At 36.8% G+C, this 27,554-nt stretch overlaps 1 protein-coding gene across 1 annotated transcript; it reads left to right on the top strand.

Annotated features, from left to right (window-relative positions):
- EDAR (ectodysplasin A receptor) lies at positions 1-27,554 on the top strand (the record flags this gene model as incomplete). Its single annotated transcript, XM_081326878.1, has 11 exons — positions 1-63; positions 4,251-4,373; positions 5,915-6,096; positions 7,732-7,817; positions 14,258-14,344; positions 17,717-17,842; positions 18,129-18,203; positions 18,485-18,557; positions 19,990-20,149; positions 22,519-22,579; positions 27,235-27,554. The coding sequence occupies exons 1-11, from the start codon at positions 13-15 to the stop codon at positions 27,552-27,554; spliced, it is 1,344 nt and encodes a 447-aa protein (XP_081183004.1). The 5' UTR covers positions 1-12.

Genomic DNA, 27,554 nt, shown 5'->3' with positions numbered 1-27,554 from the left:
TATCAAGATAATATGGTGTATCTGGGAGAATGCAGATGGACTCATATTTTCCCTTTTCTCATAGTAGGTATTTTGAATGCATAAGCTGTAGATCCATCCATTAGCTGTAGCAAATTGACAGTAAAGAACCATTCATTAGTGCTTTATTAACCAGAACCAAAATTTTCCATGTAGCTACTTCAGAATATTTCATTTTAAAAATACCTGTTTATGTCTTTTAAAAAATCAAACCCATAAATGTCATTAATATTGTTGAATCTCAATAGGTTATGTTGATCTGATTGACAAAGCATATGTAATGTTTATTATTTTCACAAGTTCCAGGGTTTATGTTGGATAGAGATGGAGAGAGAAGAGAGCAGAATTTCCTAGCAGCTCCTATAGTTTTCATTCTTCCAGTCTGTGAAGTAGGAATGGAAGAGATTTGGTTTCTGGGACCATAGTTTGTATTACTGGGTGATAGACTTCTGTGACAAGATGATCTGCCTCTCACAAAGACTACTGAAAAAAAAACAGGTTTTAGAAGAACTAAGTCCAATATAGGGACTTACTAAGCTGGTCAATTAAAAATGAAGAACATGGATTCATAAAGTTCATGGCCTTCACTGTTCAGATAAATCAAGGATCACAGCATGGAAAATAAACAAGGGGGAGGCTGAACTCATTACAGGAAAGCAACCGTAAATTGATAGACAAGATTCTCACAATTACAATAGAGTGCTTAAAAAGCAATGAAAATGAAGGAGATGTTCTATGTTAACAATACGCATGTTTGCTCAGAAATTCAGATAGATGACCTTGGCTTACTATAGAAAACATCTGGATTGCATTAAGCTGGGGGGGGGGAAGCAAAAGTAATAGTGTTATTGGTTTACCTCACTGACTACTCAACCAAGGAGAATATCTTTCAAAGGACCAGAAGGTAATAGTAATGACAGACATATTGGACATGAATTCTGTCAAGTTTAGGAAGAAACCTACTGGAAATTTGTAATATGATCAGAAGTTTCCATTACTTCACCACGTGGTAAAAGAAACAAGACCGCAAGCAATAGAGAGCATATAGCAGATAAATATAGCAGATCAATCTTACACACTGCTAGAGAATGTAGTGATATGCAAACCTTTGTCTGTAAGAAAGCATAAACTTTGAATAAACTTGGGGCAATTTTAAGAGCAATTCTGTACTTCTATGATCCTCTGAACCTGGAGTAAGCTTAAAATCTCCAGCTTATAAACTTCAACTAACAGAAGGAAAAAGGTTTTGGGAATTATCATTCAGTGCTTCAGCTTCTTCACACTTACTTTGGGGATAACTGAAGTTTCTAAAAAAAAGAAACAAATGAAAATATGTTCTCAAAAGAAAATAATCTGTTTAATTTTGAAATGCTGAAATTGCTATATAGTCCAAACTATCTTATGTTCAATGTAATATTTGCTTCAGAAAAATTCTGAAAATAAGTGGAAATGGACTCCTTTGTTCTTGAGAACAATAGCTATAGATAGCTAATTTTAGAAAGCGTTACTAAGAAGGCATAGAATATTCAGTACTTTTATGTTAATAAAAGCATTTTTACTTCATTTTGCTTTTGGGACTAGCTTGGCAAATTTGAAATGCTGGGAGCATGAAATGGGTGATCTCTCAGAATGCAATGAGGCTTTGCCTCTACGCAGAATGACTGTCATACTATCTGACCATACTCTCATGGAGGATGTCCACAATGAAGCTGAAAATACTAATAACTCAATAAGAATAAAGCAAACTTAGATCTCATTAAAAGAACTGAGTGTGAAAAACAACAACAAAGTCCATGGTATTGACCCTAAGCTCTGACCTGAAAGGATAGAGGACTTATAAAAAACCTGCCTAAGGTTGCATGGGGAATTTGGAACTGGACATTGTAAAAAGTGTTATAAAACTGTTACAAATCCTTCGTAAACCACATAAAATAATTCTGCAATTTAAACATTACATCTATATCCTTTTCACCTCCTTTATTATGTCAAACAGATAATTTAACAAAATGGCATTTGTGAAAGGAGTTTCCTATTCTGCAGAAAAGGTGTTGGTCATTTTTGCACCTGTGTATTATGGTATTTTCATAGCATTAACCAGCCATTGTTGAAGTGATATGATAATGATGATGATGATGATGGCACAGTGATAAATGAATGACACTTATAAGATACTATAAGCCATTAATGTGGAAGTGACCTTAGGCATCTTCTTCAAACAATATTGCCCTTTATATCGCATTTACAGACAAATGAAATACAATATTTCTTTGTTAGATATTTTAGGCATAATTTATTCAAACAAACAGCAGTTTCTTATTTCAGATCCACAATTAGCTTACAATAAATATAAACTTATATGTCTTTGATTAATTCTATTTAAAAGGATGTAATTTTATAAATTCTATGCTTTTTCTTTTTGAAAAAGGGACTCAATTTTTATATTTTATATTTAATTTATTCTAATTAGCTATCTTTTCCATTGTTCTCAGCATATGCCTTCACATATGCCTTCAAGTGTAATGTCTCATATTTTAACAAAATAAGATGTGGACAATTTTTCGTGTCTGGAAAAAGTATTATTCTAAGTTAAATTATAAAATACCAATCTGGGGGATTCCTGGACACGTGATAGAGGGTGTATCTATGGGTGTGAATTTGGATAGGATTTCTTATAAGGAATTACTTAGATTGGTAGGGAATGATTGGCAATTAAAATTGTTAGCTGAGTTAAAGCAAGAAAATATTGTACAGTCTTGGTTTCAGTATACTCAATTGTTAGCTAGGTGGAAGTTAGATCAAAACGTTGGTATTACATTAATGGATGAGAATTTGGTAAAACAGATTAAAGATCAAAATCGAGCGCATATAAAGAGAATTTATAATGCTTTAATAGAATTGGATTCGGAAATGGAATTAGTTAAAGATTGCATGGTAAAGTGGGCCCAAAATATTCAAGAACCGATTGCATTGGATACATGGGAGGTAATTTGGGTTAGAAATGTAAAATTTACCCAGGCCCAAAATTTAAGAGAAAATTTTTACAAAATGTTTTATAGATGGCATCTGGATCCTAAAAAGTTGTCTTGTATGTATCCTAATTTACAGCCCAAATGTTGGAGATGTGGCAGTTTGGATGCTACTTATTTTCATATCTGGTGGACTTGTAGAAATATAAAAGCTTTTTGGATTAAGATTTGGTGGAACATTCAAAAGATTTTCAAGAGAAAGATAAAGTTTACTCCACAATTATTTTTATTGGGTGTTATTACAGATTGTGATACTAAAGAAACTAACTTGATGTTGAATTTGATAACAGCTGCAAGGTTATTGGTAGGGCAATATTGGAAGAAGGAGAGCTTGTCTACTATAGAAGACTGGATGCTTAAAGTGTCAAATTTAGCAGAAATGGCTAAGATTTCTGCTTATTTGAAGGATCATTCACAAGAAAGATACATTTCGGTCTGGAGAAGATGGATAGATTATATTCAGAATAAATATGGGACTAAAAAGTTCCATTTAGCTTATGAGTAAATTTTAGAGTATTATTATTATTAATAGTTTAGTATAGTGGAATTTTTATTAGTTTTAATTATATGATATTATTTTTAGTATTAGTATTGTTTAACAACTTGGATATTGTATTGTTTAATAATTAGGATATTAATTTGTTTATGTTTTTATTATTATTATGTTTACTTTTAATCTGTTTATATTTATGTTAAAGGGGAGTTAAAGCGCATTATGGACTTGCTTATTTATATAGTTGGTTATTGTTAGTTAGATTATGATTATTATATTTGTAACCCTGTACTCAGCTCTGGGAAGTGGGGGAGGGAGAGGGGGGGTTAGGGTGGGTTGGTTTTGGGGTTTATATTGTAACTTTTATAAAACTTTTCAATAAAAAAAAAGATGTGGACAATTTTTAATATTTAACTACTTATCCAAATATTACATTCTTCATATTTCTGCCTGCTTGTCAGATACAGAGTAGACACAAAGTTGTTTGTCTATTCCAAGAAAAAGGAATTCAAGGCAGTCTGGTTCAGCCCATAAAGACTAGAAGATCCATGATGGGAGCTTTGATAGTATATTCAATGTGCAGTAGCCCATAGTATTGGGAGGTGTGGGTTTGTATGTTTTAAGCTCAGTGATTCAGCCATCCATCATTTCTCCTTTTAAGTAATTATGACAACCTGGCAGTAGAAGTGACCAAGCTTTACTTTTTGATACAGGCATCACTTGTGTATTGTGCTAATGCTGAATATTCTAATTGTGGTGAAAATGAGTATTACAATCAGACAACTGGAATGTGCCACGAGTGTCCACAGTGTGAGCCAGGAGAAGAACCTTATATGGTAAGTTTTCCTTGTCATTGTCATGTTCTCGAGATCACTTCTTTTAAAGGTGCCAATCTGAAAAATGCATCACATAAGATAACAATGTTATTAAGAAATGTGTTTAAAATACTATAAAATATATTTTTAAAAGCATTGCTCCTTCTGTCCTCATACAGCTATAGTGAATGTGTCTTTCATGCAAAAGCTGAAAAGAGAAATGTTCCATAAGGAGAAAAACAGAAATGTATGCACATGTGCGTGCACACGCGCGCGCGCGCACACACACACACACACACAGGATGAGGAATCCTGCCTCCTAGCCAAAGCAGTAAACAATATCAGACTAGATATGTTTGGCCTTCTATAAGGCAATTTCTGATGTTCTTATTTGTCCAAATAAAAATAGAAATCTGTAGTGAATTAAATCCATAGGCCAACAAAAGTACACTTTTTTTAGTCTTGTTCGACAGTGGCAATGAACAATGTCATTTTCCCTGTGGTGCAGGGTATCATTATTCTAAATTTCCTCACTGTCAGGAAAATAGCCTTCACAGGACTGCTATGAAGTAAGAAAATAGCTGTTGTGCTCCAAATAGGATTTCAGACAAGGTTGGTGAGTCCAGCAAAGCAGGAACAGTTTCTCTCCAGTGCAATTTCCCATAATTACTTTGCCTTAGAAATTTAATTATCCTTGGCAGCAATTTTTTTTAATGGGCACCATATTTTGACTAAGAGAGAATAAAACTCTGTCTTACATAAAGCTAGCGGTACGTAAGAGATTCTTAGAACCCCTCCTTCAGAGAAACAGCAGTAACAGAGGCTTTGCCCTGATATTTCATTCTTTTTCATCCTTTGTACATCACCACCTTTCAGTTCTTGAATGCAAATAAGCAGGACAGATGCACAGTGAAAGGGCTTTGCTAGAGTCTCTTCATTTTCACATTGAAGACTATGTGGTTTCAAATGCACTTTGCCTGAGCCTGGGTAGCTGTGGTTCTGAGTAATTAGTGAACTCCTGAGCCAGTGTTGATAAAAACCCAAAGAGTTAAAAATATTTTTAAAAGCAAAGGACAATCAACATTATGATTAAAATGAGATTAACTGTGTGTCATATAAGCTTAGTGAAAACAAGCAAATGTTACTGTCGACCAGAAACAAGAAACCAGTGACAAACATCTGGGGGAGGGGTCAGAGAGGACTTGCAAAGGCTAGATGCCACCCCAAAGAAGGGCTGCCCTCAGATACTCTTCTTATTAGACTAGTCAATGATAAGAAAGGCATGCCAGGTCTTTCTTCACTGAACTGAAGACATGCCTTCATATTTCCTTCAAAACTGAATTTGGAGAACAGTGCAGTAAAAAGATCTCGGCATCTCTACTCTGTTCCAGATTGGAATTCTTATTTAATCCAATCAGGAAGTCAAAGTGGACACTACCAAATTAATCTTCAGGCAATCTACCAAGGAGGGTGGTGGGGGAAAGGGGGAAGGACCATCAATTCCCTCTGTTTGTAAAAGTCATTGAAAAATTGGATTCTTTGAAGTGCTTTTGCTCTCACAGACATGTGGGTATGGCACTAGAGATGAAGACTATGGCTGCATCCCATGCCCATCAGAAAAATTTTCTAAAGGTGGATATCATATTTGCCGGAGACACAAAGATTGTGAAGGGTTCTTTCGGGCGACAGTGATGACACCTGGAGATAAAGAAAATGATGCTGAATGTGGACCTTGTCTCCCTGGGTAAGGATTTAATTACAATCTTACAATCTTCATTCTGTGCATGGTCCATTGTTCTGCATCAGTTAAATGCATGATAGTTATCTGTACATAAATAATAAAGGTGGTCCCAAAGATTTGTGTTTAAAAAAGAAACAAGACTATTAAAGCAAATATCAACTCAAATGCACACCTGCTGTTTTCTTAAAACTAGAAATTACTACTGATTTTTGGATCTGAAACTTTTACTTTCACATAGCAAGCAACGTAAAAAGGTAGTCATGGCTTAAATACTGATGATTTAAAACCTAATTTACAGAGCGAAGTGAAATAAGAAGTGAAACAAGGATGGTCTGTGCTTCCAAAACCAGGCACATTTTTTTGAAGGTACAAGGGTGGTCTTTGCATGACCCACTCCTGCCAATAAAGCTCTTTTCCACCCAATAGAAATAGACCTGACTAAATCCAGATGACCACTGGATGACATAGGAATTAGTTTTCTGTATAGCTTTGCTGCCATCTCATGGCTATCCAGAGTTTTGCAGCCCTAAGCACTTTCCCAATTCCTAATTGACCTTCTCTAATTCTGGATCCTACCCAAAGCAAATAGTAGGGTAGCAATATTTATATCTTCCTAATTACAAATAAACGACTTTTTGCTTAGCATTCATCATAATGCTTGTTATGTACTGGGCTCATAGTAATAACATGTGGGTTGCTGGAGCAGCTAACGGCTCTCCAGCAACCCAGACTACAAGTCTCCAGCGCTACAATTGGCTATCCCTAGGCGGCAATGGTTGTTACAAACCTATTGGCTGCCGCCTAGGGGATAGACTATATATTGCAGCTAGTTGCAGCCATTTGCTCAGTACAGATTCTGCACGAAATAAAATATGAGTTTCCCTGTACTCAGTTACCTCGTCTTCATTCCTGCGCCAAAGAACTTGCTATCTAACAATGTTATTTCAGGTTTTGTTTCCTAAAAGTAACAGAGGAACAGTTGAGGCTAGAGAGAAAGCATCATAAAGGCACATGAAACCTGTTCCCTAATCCACATGAATGCATTGATGTCTTGCCTTGATATAATTATCATTAGCAAAATGGGAATGGATATATGGGATAAATCTTAAGTTCCTTCCCAGCTAATTTTTTTTTATAAAATCCAAACTGAGGATTGGCAAATACATTTGTGCATGCCCAGCTGAACACAGGATATTGCCAAAGCACCTATAAACTCATCGGGTGTTTATTTTAACTATCGTGTTTATCCTAACCAGGTTACACCTTTGATTTTTCTGTACCTAAGGATATTATTGTTGTGTCAGTAAAGGCTAGGTTCTGTCTGGAAGATTACCACTGCAAGAGATTTCTAGTGCAGAAAATTTAATTTTAGAAACATGTGTTGAACTTTACCGCAAATTTTATGCACAAATGTATGTCGGATTAGACCGATATCAGTCATGCCACGGACCTTTCAAGCTTGATTTCACTAATCTTATGAGGCAGTGGAGAAGGGACCTTTTCTAGTCAAGCAAGGGAAATAGATAACACTGAAGCATTTAAAGTAGGGCGTTTATATAGTAATTAATTACTTCGACCATAGTTACTATCAGTAAACCTAGTTTTATTAGTTTTTTTTTGTCTTGCTCTTTTTTCCAGCTATTATATGTTAGAAAACAGGCCTCGGAATATTTATGGGATGGTTTGTTACTCGTGTTCACTGGCACCTCCAAACACTAAAGAATGTAAGTTGGATTCCATTTTAATTTTACTTTACTTTTAATTTAACCTATATTTTAGACCTTTTTAAGTATTGTGATGTTGTACATAGAATCTGTTGACTAGGTAGCTTTTTGGTTTTTCACACTTCTTTTTCAAAAGAATGCAGTTTTACATTTTCTATTACAAAAATCAAAAGTTCCAATGCAGAAAACATCAGATATAATGCTTAAATGCCCATACATCACATTCACAAATTTAAACCATATTTCTTTTCCCAAAAAAGAACAAACAAACAAACATATGGATATTAAATCCAAAATCATATGTCAAGGTCCCCTCCATCATTTTACAATTCCTGCAAAACTCCTGAACTGAATAGCCATCCTTTCAGGGGTGAGTGCATATATAAATCTCAGTTTAAGAAAAAAGAAATTATACCATTTTTAAGCAAACGTTAACCATTGTTTTATTAAAGTAAGATAGTCCAATGGTTCATTTGGAAGTTCTTGCATATAGTAATATTGACTTTAATAATACCCTTTAATAGTCTATGCAATGCTGTTAATTTGGAATGCCCCAAACCTATTTCAATACTGATATTAATTCAGGAAAATTTAATCTACTCTTCCTTCCTGCAGCTGCATGATTCAAGTCCATTGGCAATCAATTACAGTCCCAATATCTTTATTTACTAGACTATTGTCCTATGCATTTGCTGCTCTAACATTTTATGCGTACATTGGTTATTTTGACTGTAAATTTGGTCAAATTGCTAAGGGATGTGATCTGGCTTGCCAGGAGTATGGAGGTAAAAATAAAAGCAATGTGTAATCAAATAAACAGATTGAAGACATCAAACTTGCCATGGAATGTACTAAACTGTTTATTCTATGGATCTCTATTAATTCAACTTTTGATGCAGAAAACCTGAATTCAAATTAGTCCAAACCATTTTTTACATCATTTATATCGGGGTGTCCAACCTTGGCAACTTTAAGACTTGTGCACTTCAACTCCCAGAATTCCAAAGCCAGTATGGGTAGCTGGGGAATTCTGGGGGTTGAAATCCACAAGTCTTAAAGTTGCCAAGATTGGACAGCCCTGATTTATATAAATATTTCTGTAATTTATGCTACAATTATGTACATTATGTAAAACAAGGTAGCAAGTGATTGAAAATTTACAGACAGTATGTGCACTTGGTTATAATGGGATCTGGTTTTATGGCAGAGGTAGGGAACTATGGCCCATTTATGACTTCTGGACTTCAACTCCCAGAATTCTTGAGCCAGCATGACTGACTTAGGAATTCTGGGAGTTGAAGTTTACAAAAGCCATAGTTCCCCACTCTTGTTTTATGGTGTCTATAAATGATTGCAAGCAGTGTATCAGTTAACTGTCCTCACCAGACAGGGAGGATAAGGATATAATAACTGAGAAGGAAGGAGTATTAAATACGTTCCACACCATGAGTTATTTATAAAAATAATGAAGGTGAAATAAAAGTATAAATAAATATTTTTAAAATGTCTTAAAAGAGCATGGAACAAAAGAAAAAAAATAGGGAACAGGGGGAGAAATATATCTACTCTGCCAGGGAGAGACTAAGTAAAAAATGTCAGGGAACTAGCTCCAGATTCACTGAATCATCAGTTTCATTCACAGCAATAAATGTCAGCAGAAAGTCACATTATAGATAGTGAATGCAGGCACTGCTGAAACAGGCCAGCTAAATAAAACTGGTTTATTAACATTGCATGAACACTATTTGGATTTCAAATGAACATCCTTAAAAATTAAAGGTGCACTGTATTTCACAGCTAGTATTGCTTGGAAAATGCTTCTCACTGTTCTAGGAAAGAGTTATTCAAAATCATTGGTACTTTGTTGGGCAAATTAAAATGGATGTCATTTTCTAAAATATTTTACATAATATAGTGTATAAAATTGTATTTAATGCTACACTTTATTTAAGCCACATGCATTACTTTGCCTCTTAAGCTGAGACATATTTATTTCATTCTATTAAAGAACCGAATTTCCTGTTCAATTTGTCTGGTATATCTAAGCTAAGATTCATATTCCAGAACTATAGAATAGTAATAATTTTTTCACTGCAGAATAATTTAATCCAAATATGGATATAAATTTAATAAACAAATAAAATATTAATTCTATCCTTAGGCCCCTAGGCTAACTTTTTCTTTCATAAGAGATGGAAGCTCAATTAAAAATAATACATAATTTACCTACTATATACAACGATAAACTTTTTTCTTTTTTGCTTCACTGAGATGCAATTCAACTATTTCCATATTTGCTTATCAGTATCTAGGATATATGAAAAGCTGCACTTCATCATGACATACATTTCCTCTAAGGTACTATATATATATATATATATATATATATATATATATATATATATATATATATATATATATATATATATATACCTCCTCACACTTCACCTCAAACTCAGCAACAAGATCCACCCCACACTTTGGGACAAATTCAAACAAATCGCTGTCTGGAGAGCTGAAACAGAGACTGCCTACAAAACAGACACACACACCAATAAACTCCGAAGACTAAAGGAACGCCAGAAACAAACCTCTCCTCTCTCACAGCAACACATGAAACAAACTGTGCACAACATCTCAGATAGGATTCTCACCAAAGCCGAAACCAACGTCCTGTCTAAAGGATTTAATTTTGCAGTCGCTCCCAAACACATTCCCACGGAAACCATTATATGCGGAGTCGAATCCAGCCTGACCAAAATTAACCCTGACGATGCCAACAAAATCAGACTCGAAGTTACCAACATCCTCTGCACCAGCAAACCACCCAAAAGCAACTTACCCAAAGAGGAACAGACAGCACTACTTAACCTAAAAAAAGACACCAGCATAATCATTCTGCCAGCAGACAAAGGCAACGCCACGGTGGTAATGAACTCATCTGACTACCATACCAAATTATCCAACCTGCTCTGAGACTCCAGATACAAACTCCTCAAGACAGATCCCACCACCTACCTGGAAAAAACCACAAAATCCAAAATAAAAGCCACCCCCATCAGTGAAGAGATCCAGCAAACAATCATTCCCAGAGAAAAATCATCCAGATGTCCTAAGCTCTATGGTCTGCCCAAGATACACAAAGAAGGAACCCCACTCAGACCCATAGTCAGCTCCATAGGCACACCTCTACAAAATCTAGCCAAATTTCTTGCCAAACAACTACAGCCTTACGCAAATTCCATCACCTCACACGTACAAAACTCATTCCAATTCATAGAGATCATAAGTAAACTAAACTTACAGCCCTGTGACCTACTTGTGAGCTTCGATGTCGTATCCCTCTTCACCCAAGTGCCAATCAAAGAAGCCTTGACAGCTATCCTAAATAAATACAACCCCCCAAAACACATCCTAGATCTGACCAACCACTGCCTATCAAACACATACTTCATCTACAATGGACAAAGATACAAACAAATGGAAGGAGCACCCATGGGATCACCCCTTTCACCTGTCATCGCAAACCTCTACATGGAACACTTTGAAACCCTCGCTCTAGAAAAATCCAACCACAAACCCAAACTCTGGCTCAGATACGTAGATGACACCTTCGTAATCTGGCCACATGGCAAAGAAAAACTGGATGACTTCCTCACACACCTCAAAAGCCTACACCCCAAAATACAATTCACCATGGAAACAGAAGCTAACAATCAACTTCCCTTCCTTGATGTCTTAGTCTACAAGAAATCCAACGGCTCCCTAGGACACACTATCTACCATAAAAAAACACACACAAACCGCTATCTGAACGCACTCTCACACCACCACCCAGCACAGATCAACTCCGTAGCCAAGACACTCATCTCCAGAACAAAACACCTAGCTGACGAACAACACCTAAAAACCGAACTACACACTCTCACTAATGTATTAACAGCCAATGGATTCCAAAGAAACATGATTACCAACTTAATCCGAAGAGAGACACCCACAAAAACCCAAGACAGAGAACAAGAAAATGGCAAAGCCCTCCTCCCATACTTAAAAGGGACCACAGACAGAATCAGCAAGATCCTCCAAAAACACAACATCAAAACAGCATTCTACACAGACAGAAAAATATCCACCATCCTAAAAACCCCCAAAGACATAATTGGGTTAGAAAACCAAGGAGTATACGAAATCCCATGCACCACCTGCCCCACCACATACATCGGACAGACCAACAGAAGAATAAGTGCACGCATTGAAGAGCACAGAAACTCACTCAGAAAGGGAGAACAAACTTCATCCCTGTTCCAACACTTTGAAGCCACGGGACATGAAATTGATTTAAAAAAAACCAAAACTATCGCCAAAATTAAACATTTTAACAACAGAATAATCAGAGAAGCCATTGAGATAGAAAAACGCCCCCACAGCATGAACAAACCAGATGATGCCTCTCGCCTACCAGCCATTTGGAAACCCGCCTTGATTGACAGACGAGTCCCAACCACCAAGAATGATACCAGACCCAAACTCATGATAACATCACATGACATCACCACCACACAAGCATTCAAAAAGCAAATCCGAACCCACAATGATAACGACGCACAACCACAAAACAGAAACCTAACCACAGCTGCAACATCAGCCACTTTAAACCCCTCCAAACCACACAATAAGCAAACTGACACCCACTATAAAAACATGGCACCACCACAAACACGAAGCCGAACAAAAGCAGCACAACTCACCAGCTCAGTTCTAAGGCTGGCAGCTGAGACCAGCCCATCCACTCAAAACACACACCCAACCAATCAGAACACACACCCCATTCAAAACACACTCCCACCCAATCAGAACACACCTAATCCCCCACCCAATCAAAGCACACCTCCACCGACAGAACACACCCCCTCTGGCAGTTTAAAAAAGAGGAACAAACAGCCACTACCACATGCTTCTCCCAGAAGAAGGAAGCTGAAGCCACCAGCCTGAGGATGACGGATGGGATTTCATCGAAACATTGCTCTTACGCCTGCAATTCTACGTGGGAAAAAACCCGAATGACCAAAGATCCACATACAAACACCCACGAAAACCTCAGAAAACATATATATATATATTGCTTAGACTGAGTGGGAGATCCTGAGCGGAAACACCTTGCACAGGCCAGTGGACAGGTCCCCTTTTCTGGCCTTTTGCCATTGCAGCCAACCTGCTCTGGAATGGGCCCAGCCAGAGTCAGACTGGGTGCAACCCCAAAGCTTCTTGTGGATGAAAAAGTGCCTCCCTCCAAACAAGGTTCAATTAATACCTGTTGAGTTTCAGGCTGCACAATCTCCTTGATTTTAATTTCTTCAATTAATTAAAATTTAATTTTAAGTAAGTTCAGAAAACATTCGGAGAAGAAGGAAAAAGTGGTGGTGGTGGGAATGAAAGGGAGGGGGCTATATGAATGCTTTTTGCATAATGCTTTCCTTCCCCGACCCCAGAATTTTTATTTCATTCAATCACAAATTCCATCAAAAAAGAAAAACAATTTTAAATGTTTACAAAATGTTGGAGTTATCAGTTATTGGTGACTAGTGAGTTGACATAATTTGTAATGATGTAGAAATAAAACCAATTTGCTGTAGTGATTAAGATATCAGGCCAGAATCCAGGAGAGTGTGGGACGTAGTTATTGTTTAGAGGAAGCAAACTGCATCATTTGTGCAGTTGAGGTCTCTTTCTCTTGGATCTCCCCCTTGCACCTTTTCCCAGAGACACCTCTGCCTGTTTTGTCATTTATAGAAATATCACTCTAAAAAGATAATTAAATTGGAGGTTTAATAACATTTGTATTTCTCTTTAGGATTGCAGAGTATTCATATTCCAAAGTTTCAGTTCTTTGTTATTGTACTTACCTTTGTTTTTTTCCTTAGTTAATTTTTAATAATCTTTGTTTCTGTTCTTATTTTAGTTCTCCAGTAGCCATTTAGTATTACAAAAATTTTAAAAAAAAACTTTTATTACAACAAAACGTTTTGTAAACTCGATTCTACCTCATACAATGCATAGAGGATAATACTGAAATTCTCCCCTTTCAGCATAAAATAACATATTGCTGATGTAAAAGATCATAATCTAAGAAAATGTGTATTATATTTTTTTGGCCCTGTAGCATGTCTTCTTTAAATCAATCAATAACTAATTTCTGGGGAAAAAAGTTTGGGATCATAAATTGCTTCTCTGCCTCAGATAAAAATAGGTAGATATCTCCATTCAGACACAAAAATGTGCCAAGTCTCTATTTCACATCTCAGCAGGAAAAATTGAATCATATAAAGTCATCTTTTAAATGGATAGAAATCTCAAATAATTGGTCTCTGTTCATGATAAAAAGGAAGCAGTTCAAAGGTGAGATTTTGCAAGTAACCAGCAAAATGTGTTTCTTATTACAGGCACAGGCGTTACTTCTGGTGTGTCAGCCAGTTTCCCAAGTACTTCTGGCACAAGTACTCACCCTCCTTTTCAACATGTGCACAAAGGTAAGAGAAGCAGCTCCCAATTTAATTTTTCTTTGTAGTTAATAACAGGCTTCAGGGCTTCAGGGCCACAGCAGCCTTTGTAATTTGAGATTGAAGGAAATTTGGCAAATGCAATGACACAATAGGAAAGACCAAGTGAATGTTTAGGCCAGAGGTCTTCAAACTCGGCCCTTTTATGACTCATGGACTTCAACTCCCAGAATTTCTCAGCCAGGCATGCTGGCTGAGGAATTCTGGGAGTTGAAGTCCATGAGTCATAAAAGGGCCGAGTTTGAAGACCCCTGGTTTAGGCCTTGCTACCCACCAGGCTCTAATACACACACACACACACACACACACACACACACACACACACACACACACACACATATATACATATATATATATATTCATACATTCCATTTCTAGAACCGCCCATCTTGAGTTTATAATTCTAAAACAATAAACCATTAAAACAATTGACAACAATAAAAACATTCAAAAAATAAATACATGCCGCAGCCCAGATGGTTAAACAACTAACAGAAAAAGCCAAGACACGGGGCCCTTAACGCACTCTGAGCTTCAGACCCAGGTGCACAGCCAAGTTTTTAAAGCCTTACAAAAAGCTAACAGGATTGGGGCCGTTCTAACCTCCAAGGGGAGAAAATCCCACAAAGTTACAGCAGAGTGTTAAAAGGTTGTAAAAGTGTAAAAGAACAGGCTGTAAAAGGACTGCAGTTGACAGACAATCCTTCACAATGCCTGATTTTCTCAGATATAAGGAATCCACAAAATTATTCTTCAGCAATCAATCTACTTCAGTAAAGATGAATTGTATGGGTTTCATTTGCCAGTGGATGCACCTATTCAGGGAAATTAATTTAGTTGCTTTATCTCCTTGGGTGTAACTGACTTGGAAAGCAGAAATTTAATGGAGTGTAGTCAAATGAACAAGCTTTTGGCTGCTAATCCACTGGATCTTTGCTTAGGAAACATATATGTGGAAATGATATGCAGCCTTGTAATTGGGGTATGTGGTTTAAGAAATCAGCTTTTTGTTCTGATCCCAAGAGTAACCATCACTATAATGTGTGAAGAATGCCCAGCAATTTCATTAGTTAATTGCAAAGAGAGGGAACATGCTGCACTTGCATGGAAGTAATTTATCAGGCATTTAGTGAGACTTCTACACTAGGACCTTTTATGCATGAATGGGGAATACCTGTATACAATAAGTCTCAGTTTACAAATGTAAAAATGGAGGATCTTCCTGAACTGGAGCAACTTTACCTTCTTTGTCAGTTGCATGTTTCAAACTGGCACAAAACGAAAAGCTGAAGAAAAATATATTGAAATGCCTGCATGGCACAACAGGGTTATTTATTTATTATTTGTTTGTTTGTATAAATTTATATGGATGAACAATTCATTCTCAGTGACTCCATGGGGCTTACAAGGTTATTCAAAGGGTAATTTGCTAAAGTTCAAATAAAAATACTTAATTTATAATAATGCCAAATCCCAGGTGGAACTTCTGGCTGACTGTGTGATGAACCATATAATACTAATCAATCAATCAATTAAATATTCTACCTACCTACTGTGGTAGCCCCATAGTGAGATAAGCAGCAAATAAATTTAACAAAATAAAATAACCAAAAGAATCCATTCAGAATAATAAAGGAACCAAATGGCAGATCCATTTCTATTGAACATGCAAGTCCTACCTTTAGGTGACAATTATAAATAAAAATAGATGCTAGCTGCAGAAGGATTTCCACTCCAGCTTTGATCTTTTCATGGCTAATATTAAAAAAACTGAATAGGCAAAGCTGAATAGTCAATGAGCCATTATAAAATGTCCACAATTTACAATGAATGTCATGTTCTGAGATGGATATTGACTAGTGAGGATAGAGCATCCAAGACTAGATTTTTTCTTATTGTTAAGAGGTTAGTTTCTGAATGAGCTCTGTGAACAATGCTCCAGGGTGAATGGATGGTGAAAAAATGATTGAGACAGTGAAGGGTAGATTGCAATCTGAAACACAGAGGTTTAGAAAGTCCACCCATTTATTCTGCTGCAAGCAAAGAACAATTCAGTTGAATTAAAATACTGTACAGTATGGCAACACAATTCTAGGTGTAGTTACTATAAAAATGACATTAGTTCTACATGCTAGACATGGAATGTAAATGCCTGACTGCTTAGAAGGGAAAGGTTTGACCATTCCACTTTTTATGCTTCCATTTTCAGCACATAACAAATTTAAGACTTTTTATATAAATCTAAAGAAAGTAATCCCCCAATATCTCATATCCTCCCACTAGGATAGTATCACTATGCTACTGATGTGTTCATTACAGTCCTTAATTAAATGAATAATAATATTTTTAAAGCGCTAATAAAAATTAGGTTAATAATTACAAACTTAGTAGATTAAAACTAACCTCCAATGAACTGGCTAGATGATTTTTTTTAAAAAAATGTTATTGTTGCTTATTAAGTAACTGCAGCAAGCAAAGCACCATCAGAAACAAACTGTTGTTTTCTTCAAGCATACAGAATGGCACCCTGATTTAAGATGGTGCTGCTACTACCTGTGAATGAACTTTTATTCTCAAAGTACAACCATGTATACATTGAGATTGGCTGAGCCTCCCTTCGTGCCCCCACCCCAACTTAAAGTGACACAAACCCTCCATCTTATTACACCATGTGAGCTAATTGCACAAGACACCGGCCTCGCAAGTCAATCATGCATAAAGTTTATAAAATTATTTCCCGTTCAAAAGCCTAACAGCCCATGGATAAAAGCTGTTCTTCATCCTGTTGTTATGGCTGGCTATACTCCTATATCTCCTACCTGATGGTAGGAGAGTAAAGAGATACTGTCCAGGGTGTGAGTCATCCCTGAGAATTTTCCTCACTCTTCCAAGGCAGCGAGCCCTGACGATGTCATCCAGTTGTGTCAGGGGACAGCCCATAATGTCTTGTGCTGTGCTCACCACCCTCTGTAATGCTTTCCTATCTGCTGCTGTCAGACCAGCATACCAAACCACAATACAGTACAAGAGGATGCTCTCTATAGTAGACCGGTAAAAGAGAGTTATTAGCTGTTGTTCTACCCTGTTCTTCTGCAAGACCCTGAGAAAGTGAAGTCTCTGTTGGGCCTTTCTGGCCACCTGGGTTGTATTGACTTTCCAGGTAAGATCTTCGCAGAGGTAGATAATAAGATAATAACCGAACATTGGAAAGATTTTATCTGCTTTAGAAATATTGGGTTTATCTTAGAAGCATTTAATCAGTAATTAAATGAAGTAATTAATGGTTAATCCTGAAAATGTTTTTAAATAGATTTTCCTCTCTCTCCCTGTTTGTCGTTCTAGATCTTTCTGGACAGGGGCATCTGGCTACCGCTCTTATCATTGCCATGTCCACCATTTTCATAATGGCTATTGCTATTGTGCTGATCATCATGTTTTACATTATGAAAACTAAAACTTCAGCTCAAGGTAACTGCCAAGTGATAGCAAGGATTCAGGTTTTGAAATAAGGGAGGGGGGTTTGCAGGAGAATAAAAAAAAAGGTAAGCTGGCAGTTGCAGTGACATGACTGGAGCATCGTTCCTTTTGTTCATGGGATGCAATGAAGTATGAAAAGGATGGAGCTTTGATCATGCTGCTGGGTCTGCCATCTTGCCTTTGTTTGACCTCAGCTGCTGAAACCACTGTTCAGAATGCTTGGTGTAAGTGACTCTCAGGACTTTATCTTAACAAGGTGTGTATTTTGATCTTACAGCATGTTGCACCAGCCAGTCAGTGAAGACGGTAGAAGCCCAGCCCAATGTGCAGGAAGAAAAAACAGAAGCCCCAGGTTGGGACTGTTTTGTAATTTCTGCTGTTTAGACATCAGTGCCCACACAGATTATATTGCTTCAATGTAACTCCATAAGCTCCAATTATTAGTAGAAGAGTAATTGGAAAGGCATTGAAAACTAATGAAAATTCAGCTCTGCAATTGGTTATTGATGTAGTCTTACATCATAGGAGAAGCTCCAAGGCAATTGTATTCACAACTCAAATGCCAGGTGGTTGTATGTGTCTGTTTTGTGTTTTTTACTACTTCATTCTTTTCGCATTCTTTTTCCATTGCAGAAAATGGAAAAATTTTCTCTGAGAAAGATGAATTTGGAAAATTGACAGCAACTCCAGCTAAGGTTGTCAAGAGGTATGTGATATCTAAATAGCATGTTGGTAGTGAAAAAGCCAGCATAGTCATACTCCACTTTGTATCAAGGTTGCAACTGTGGAGGTGGTCAATAGTATTAAGTATCTGGAGGTGCAGATAACTAACAATCTGACTTGGTCTCTTCATATGTTATCTTCAGTGAAGCATGCAAACCAGCATTTACATTTCTTGCATCGGATGAGGAGAGCACATCTTTCTCCTTCCATCATGGCCACTTTTTACACAGGCACCATTCAGAGAGTTTTAACAAACTGCATCACTGTTTTGGTTTGGTGGTAGCAGTGCCTCAGATAGAAGGTCCATACAGAGAGTGGTAAGGACAGCTCAGAAGATTATAGGAAGCTCACTTCCTGTTATTCAGGATACTGCTTACATATAAGCGCTATGTGCTTAGAGCTCAAAGCATTGTTAGAGACCCCACATACCTAGTTCACAGTTTGCTTCTGTTGCTCCCCTCTGAGAGGAGGTCTCAAAGTATTTATAGCAGAACTACTAGATTCTGTAACAGCTTTGTTCCTTATGCCATCCATCTTGTAAATTCACAGGATTTTTTGTTTCACAACGTATACATTCGAACTAGACTGATGTTTCTGTGTGTCATATATGTATGTGGGTATATGCATAATGGTATTTTTTGAGAGAATGCAACAAAATTTCATTTTAATGTATGCTGATTAGTGTACATTTAAAGTGACAAAAATATTTTTATTCTATTTTATTCTATTCTAGCCAGTTGGTAGTGGGGGCATAACATGACGACAATTGCAAACTATTGGAAAAAATGTTTGTTCCTAAACTAAGCCTCATTGAATCCAATGGGTGAATTGTTAAGCAGTTTTACAGTGGCAACAACATGGCTGATATAATGAGAAAATAACATCAAATAAATTAGTAGGCACAATAATGAAGGCTCAAGCATTGTTTAAGAAGGAACAGCTTCCATTACTTAAACTCTTCAAAATTAAAACTATTAATAAGTAATGGTGCTCACATGCATATGTGGATCAGTCCCCAATAAATTAAATGTGAGTAGTGGATCTATATGTATAGATAATTCATTCATGAATATTCAGTAGAATATTTACTAGGGCTAGACTTGGGCATGTGGTTGTTGTAAGTCCTCTTGGAAGTGGAATGCACAGAACACCAAGTCCTACATTGCTGAAGAAAGCCAGGATTACTTTTGAATACATATACTGTTAGACATTAATTTGCAGATACAAATGTTAATATTTTGCCCATTTTTTGCAGTATTTACTTAAACGCAATGTAATATTCATCATCTATATTAAATAAACATTTAACAAGTATGCAATTTAAATCCAAAAGGGCATTTCTGGAATTGTGCATGTTGCTGTTTTACAAAAGCAATATTGGTTAGCATATTTATTGTTTGTCTGTTGCTTTTCAGTGAAAATGATGCTTCTTCAGAGAATGAGAGGCTTCTAAGTCGCAGCATGGACAGTGATGAAGAAGCTGCTATTGACAAGCAAGAGACTCCAGAATTGTGTTTGTTGTCTCTGGTACATTTGGCTCGAGATAAATCTTCAACAAACAACAAATCAACTGGAGTAAGTTAATGAGAAATCTTGTTGAATCAGTGATCTTTTTGATGATGTGTTTCAGTGATTAGTTGCACTTTTAATGGACGGTATCCAAAAGAAGAATGTATGAAGGAGTCTTTGTGATGAGCTGATGAGAAAAAGGCTGAAAATGGGGTGGAATTATATTATTTCTATCAAACTGGTAAAGCAGTATTTCTCAACCTTGGCAACTTTAAGATTGATGGACTTCAACTCCCAGAATCCCATAGCCAGCATGAAATTCACCAATCTTATTGAAGTTGCAAAGTTTGAGAAACACTGTGTTAAAAGCTACTTGGAAGCCAAAGAGGCACAGTTTTCACTAATCCCTGTGCTTTTTCCTGCTTTCCCAAATGTTTGCACACCTGGGTGCCTTCACCCTCTCTGCCTCTTTCCTAGATGATCTCCTTTGGCACTAAGACAGATATTAGTTTTATTTTATTTTATTCTCACAATACTATTGTAGTTCTAAGGCCACAATTAACATAGCAATATGGAACAGGTTCTTTCACTCCTACTTTCCTCTGTGGGTCCATGAAAATTTTACAAAGAAAAATTGAGAGTTCAGAAGCAAAGGAGTCATGTTGCTATATTGCAACTTAATGATGTTTAAAAAAACAGGGGGAAAGGAAGTTTAGCAGTAATGGGTAGGAAAGGGAGCTTGCTTGATTTAACCTGAGCAGATATTGAATGGGTACCCACTGGATGGGATGGGATAGGATAGGAGGGGAGGGGAGGGGAGGGGAGAGGAGAGCAATATGAAATGGCTACATGAGGCAGTGACTGGCTGCTAGAGGGGAGGGACATGCCTGGCAATGAACAGAAAAATATGCCAGTAACATTTATGGACTTGATACTACACAGTGCCTTACAGTTTGATATAGGTGCATTTTCATTAAATTTGTAGAAGTATATATCTGCTTTATAAGGCAGAGTTGTTAATGGCAAGGATATGACTGAGAAACAAAGTGCAGTTTTATTATTGTCGTTTTAGCTAACCCCATCTTCCTCTTAGAAGCATACAACTCTCGCACGAGGCATTACTGTGTGTTTGTAGGAGGAAAGCTGCTGGCCCCTCAGAGAAATCTGTGATGCATATAAGTCTGGATGAATGGATGTAGGTCCAGAGCCTCTGAGAAGACTGCAGTATGTTGCAGCATCATTATTCCCTTTGCAACTCCTTAGGGAAAGGATGTGATAACATGGAACAAAGGCCTCCACTGACATTCCCAGTTTGTTGGAGGGCAATATTCAGCTGCTCACTCCATAAGACAGAGAGAAAGAAGGAATGGAGGGTGGGCTGGGGTGACTGTCTGCAGCTTCCCAAATTGCAAACATAAACACAGATTACAATGCCAGGTAAGGTATCCCCAAGTCACTCATTCAAAGGACAAGAAGGGGGAAGGTGTGAATCCCCAAAGGGCTCTGGAGAGAAAAGGTCTGAGACCTCCAGCCTCCACCTCTGTGGGTTTAACCATTCTAGTGCAGACGACTTCAAAAACATGTCTTCTATGTCCATTGTGACATAGTGCACAAAAAGGAATAAAAGGGATCTCTCTTATTTCTTTTTGAATGAGAATAATAAACAGGGTTGCATACTGAGAAGAGACGCAGTAATGTCAAGGAAGCCACATGGAAGAATCTTGCCTAAAGCTGCTTCGGTCTTGTCAGTGTCAAGAATAATGATTCAGAATTAAGAGTTGGATAGTTTCTCCAATCCAAATATATCTCCTGAGAAATAAAATCCTGAAGGCCAAATTACAGGAATCCAAGTTACAACAGTGTGTGATTCAAACTAAAATAAAAATAGTAAATTTCCTCTAAAACACAAACAATTTGACACAATTCCTTCTTTCCAGCTAGGTATGCACATGTGTGTGTGTGTGTGTGTGTGTATAACATTACAGCCAAGATTCATAGGCAATTTATGTTCAAATCAAAACTACTCTATATATCATACCAAATACTATACATAATAATAATAATAATAATAATAATAATAATAATAATAATAATAATAATAATAATAATAATAATAATAAGAAGAAGAAGAAGAAGAAGAAGAAGAAGAAGAAGAAGAAGAAGAAGAAGAAGAAGAAGAAGAAGAAGAAGAAGAAGAAGAAGAAGAAGTTGGAAGGGACCTTGGAGGTCATCTAGTCCAACCCCCTGCTAAGGCAGGAAACCCTATACCATTTCAGACAAATGGCTGTCCAGTCTCTTCTTAAAAACTTCCAGTGTTGGAGCATTCACCACTTCTGGAGGCAGGTCATCTTTGTCTCTGATTCTTCACAATCCAGAACAACTTATATAAGTTAAGTCTTGAAAGATAAATGTTTTTTGTCTTTTATTTTCTTTAGATACAAAGCCGGAGAAAAAAGATACTCGACTTATACACTAATGTATGCAGTGTGGCAGAAGGTGAGTGAAAAGAAATAAAATATAGAAACTGGAAACATGCATGAACTGCTTTCTTTTTTTTTTATTGAAAAGTTTTAAAGTACAATTTTCCTTTAAAAATCCCCCCTTCCCCCTCCCTCCTCCCCCCCCTACCTCCCCCCCTCCCCCCCTCCCCCCCCCGACTTCCCAAAGCTAAATACAAGGTATATATATAAAAAGCAATCATAAACAATCATATACTAACAACCATAAACTCTAAAATCCAACACTCTCTAGCTTATATAGGATAAGACAAACCTTAATAATATCAAATATGTATAAAAAGAAACTAAAGTAAGAAAAGGAAAAAAACAAAACAAAAAAAAACGAAAGAAGACTCATTCAAATGCTACATAAAACTTCTTAACCCTATACTTGATCTGGATAAACTCAATCCATTTTCTCCATTCCATAATATAGCGTTCTTGCGAGTGATCTTTCAAATAGGCCGAGATCTTCGCCATCTCTGCCAGGTCGGAAACCTTTAAAGTCCACTCTTCTATGGTCGGCAGTTCCTCTTTCTTCCAATATTGGCCTATCAAAAGTCTTGCTGCCGTAATTAAATTCAACATCAACTTAGTGTCCACAACTGTAGCGTCTGCAATTATTCCCAACAAAAAAAATTGCGGACAAAACTTTATCCTCTGTTTAAAAATCTTCTGCATATTCCACCAGACTTTTATCCAAAAAGCCTTAACCTTCTTACATGTCCACCATATGTGAAAATATGTTGCATCTTCATCTCCGCACCTCCAACATTTAGGCTGATAATTCGGATACATACTTGCAAGCTTTTTAGGATCTAAATGCCATCTATAAAACATTTTGTAAAAGTTCTCCCTTAGATTTTGAGCTTGAGTAAATTTTACGTTCCTCACCCAAATCTTTTCCCAAGTGTCCATTGTGATAACTTCCTGGATATTTTGGGCCCATTTTATCATACAATCCTTAACAAGCTCTGTTTCTGAGTCAATCTCTATCAATGCAAGATATATCCGTTTGATATGTGCTGGTCCCTGATTTCTAATTTGCTTTATCAAATTTTCATCAGTCATTGTAAATCCATTTTTCTGATCTTCTTTCCACCTGGCCCGTAACTGAGTATATTGAAACCAATTTTGAACAACCTTCTCATCTCGCAAGAGGCTATATGATTTCAAACACCAAACATTTCTTTCCAAACTAAGGATCTCCTTATACGTAGTCACATCATGTTTGAAGCCAGCATGTATATTTTCTATTGCGTGTTTTGGAATTGCCCACAATGGTATCTTACAACTTAACTTATGTCTATACTTCTTCCAAACTCTCAGCAATGCCTGTCTTAAAATATGCACCCTAAACACGTTGTCTACCTTCTTATCATACAACAAATATGCATGCCAGCCAAACAACAAATCATGGTCCTCAAGATTTAATAACCTCCCTTGCGTCAAGTTAATCCAATCACTTATTCCTACTAATGCAGCAGCTTCGTAATATAATTTAAAATTAGGCAATTTAAGGCCACCTCTCTCACGAGTATCCTGCATAATCTTAAGTTTAACTCGTGGCTTTTTCCCTGCCCACACAAATTTATTGATACCTCGCTGCCATTCCTCCAAATTAGAATCTTTCTTAAGAATCGGTATCATTTGGAATAAAAATAAAAATTTAGGCAGGACATTCATTTTTACTGCTGCAATCCGTCCCAACAAAGACAATTGCAATTTTTCCCAACTCTCCAATTCTTTTTGAATTTTCCCCCATAGTTTTTCATAATTATTTTTATATAGCTTTGTATTAGAGGGCGACAAAATCACCCCCAAATATTTGACCCTTTTAACAATCTCAAATCCAGTTAATCCTTCTAAGAGAGCCTTTTGCGAAACTGTCATATTTCTGGCCAAAATTTTGGTTTTCTGTGTATTAACTTTAAATCCAGAAACCTTCCCATATTGTGTTATTATCTCCATCAGGTCCACAACAGAGTTCTCTGGCTGGGTCACTGTAACAACCAGATCGTCTGCGAATGCTCTCAATCTGTAGTCCTGATCTCCAATTTGTATCCCCTTAATTTTTCCTGAATTCCGAATTTTAACCAATAATATCTCTAATGTTAACACAAATAACAAGGGCGATAACGGACACCCTTGCCTTGTGCCCTTCTCAATATTACATGCTTCTGTCAAGCTATTATTAACTATAATTCGGGCAGTTTGTTTTTGATATAATGCCCTAATCGGTTGTAAAAAATTTTCCCCAAAATCCATTTTGTCTAAAACTTTCAGCAAAAATTTCCAATTCAATTGATCAAAAGCTTTTTCAGCATCTAAAAAAATTAGCACCGCAGTGATCTGGTTGTTCCTTTCCAAAAACTCTAACACATCAACTATATGCCTCACATTATTTTTCATTTGCCTACCACTAATAAACCCCGTTTGATCCCCATGGATCACCTGTTGCAGAACCCTCATCAGTCTATTAGCCAAAACCTTAGCAAATATCTTGTAATCTATATTTAAAAGCGATATTGGTCTATAGTTTTTAACTTGAGTAGCATCTTGGTCTTCCTTCGGAATCAAAGAAATAAAAGCTGTTCTCCAAGACGGTGGCACCTTTCCCCCCCTCTGAATTGTCTGGAACAGTTCCTTTAACGGTTTTATCATCTCTAATTGTAAATTTTTATAATAGGCCGCAGTCAAGCCATCCGTACCTGGTGCTTTATCCACCTTCAATTCCTTAATTGCTGTGAAAATTTCTTCTTCTGTAATCAGTTGATTAATCCCCTCTTTTTGTACTTGCGTAAGAACCGGGATGCTAGCATTCTCCAAATATATATCAATATCTTTTTCATTAATTTCCTCTTTAGCATATAGTTTCGAATAAAAATCCACAAAAGCGTCCTTAATAAGATCCTGTTGAAACACAACCCTTCCTTTATGCTCAATCTTGTCTATATTAGAAGCCCTTTGTTTTTTCCTCAATCTATAAGCTAACCATCTACCTGGTTTATTAGCGTTGCAAAAAGTATTATGCCTGGCAAACCGCAAATTGGTTGCCACTTGGTCAGCCATTAATTTATCAAATTGTCCTCTTAACAGTCTAATAGCCTCCTTGGTCTTCACATCCTCTGGGTTCAAAATCAAAGCCTTTTCTTTTTCTTTTATTTCATTCTCCAGTTCTTTCCTTCTAGTTTCCACTGCACGTCTATGTTTATTATTCATATATATCAACACCCCTCTCATATAGGCCTTGCTAGCATCCCAAACCATATCCATAGAGGTCCCCTTATTCATGTTAGTCTCAAAAAAAGGTGAGTGAAAAGAAATAAAATATAGAAACTGGAAACATGCATGAACTGCTTTCTTAAGTACACGTCTTTATGTAGCTTCAACACTGCCAAGGAGTCACAAATGCTAGATACAGATTAATCCCACTCTAAGGAAAAAAATTTCTTAAAGCTTATTTTGGAAGAAGTAAAGCTAAATATGCTAATGCTAGAATCAGGTTGGTATTTGGTACATTTGGAAATCCAACAGTCTTGAAAACTTCTTTTGTAAGCAATCTCCATGAAAAACTTTAGTAATAAGATTTGTAGTCCCATAAGCATCTTGCCTTTATCTGTGATGTTTAGGAATCAATTCAATAGTTATTCTAGAAGACAGATGACACAAGGTAGAAAGTGATAAAATATACTTCTATTGTAGGGTTCTTTAAGCTGATTAATTATATTTATACACAGTCAGACTCAGAAAATAACTGTCAGTGGTATACTGTAGATTATTTAAAACCTGTAAAAAAGACAATATATATATACCTTATATAAAGTAACTTACACATTTGTGGATATCAGATGTTCACATCTGTTTTCTTTGCTTTATCTCAGAAGGAGCTTTTGGAGAAAAAAACTTTCAGGGCTGGATTTATTCTTAACTGTAATAAGATGTGGGAAGTTAACTAATACAGAGTGTGCATTGCTCCCAAAATGAAGAGATTTTTTTAAAAGCACCCACACACAAATAAAAAATAAAATATTGCAGGAAAGCTCTTTTGAATTTCTCATAAAAGGGTGTTGAACATGAGTCCTTTCACATGATTAAATACTTCCACCATCCTTCATGAAGAGCTGTGTGGGCTGAAACAGTTCAGATATGTAGTTCAATGAAACCTAAATTCCCAGATCTAGTACAAATGGACCATTTCTCCTGCCTTTCTTGAGGCTGGAGACCCACACCTCTTTCCTTTAATTAAATTTTGTTGTCGCTTCATGTGAAGGTTGGCAGAAAGTTATGTTGGAAAGTATTTAAATCACAAGGGATAGAGTAGCACTGGATTAATATCCATCCCAGGAGAAGGTAAAAATAAAAATGCTTTGAAACATAAAGTAAAAGACTCAATAATCTTTGCTGCTGCTGCTTCTGTAAGATGAAATCAAAGCAACAAAATAGAATGAATATTATTAAAGAATTATTAGTACTGGGGGAAAGTACCATGAAGTAGAAATGGGGATGACCCAACCGGTAATGTCAATTCTGTAAATGCATAATATGAACATATCTTTTCATTTGGAATATACAATGTAATATTATCTTAAGGGACAGACATGTGAAATAGTAACAATTATAACAATAATGTGACTGTGAACTTCCTTCCAGGCCTCAGTCCCACAGAGCTGCCCTTTGATTGTCTGGAAAAGACCAGCAGGATGCTCAGCTCCACTTACAACACTGAGAAAGCCATTGTGAAGACTTGGCGCCATCTTGCTGAGAGTTTTGGACTGAAGCGGGATGAAATTGGTGGCATGACAGATGGCATGCAAGTTTTTGACCGCATCAGCACAGCTGGGTATAGTATTCCAGAACTGCTGACAAAACTGGTCCAGATTGAACGATTGGATGCTGTGGAGTCTCTCTGTGTAGATATCTTAGAGTGGGCCCAAGTGATGCCAAAGCCTGATCCAGATGTGACCTCCTGA

The sequence above is a fragment of the Vipera berus genome, assembly GCF_964194415.1.
Source record: "Vipera berus genome assembly, chromosome: 4".
NCBI classification, from domain to species: domain Eukaryota; kingdom Metazoa; phylum Chordata; class Lepidosauria; order Squamata; family Viperidae; genus Vipera; species Vipera berus.
The sequence above is the reverse complement of the archived record's forward strand: the minus strand, read 5'-3'. Positions and strand labels throughout refer to the sequence as shown.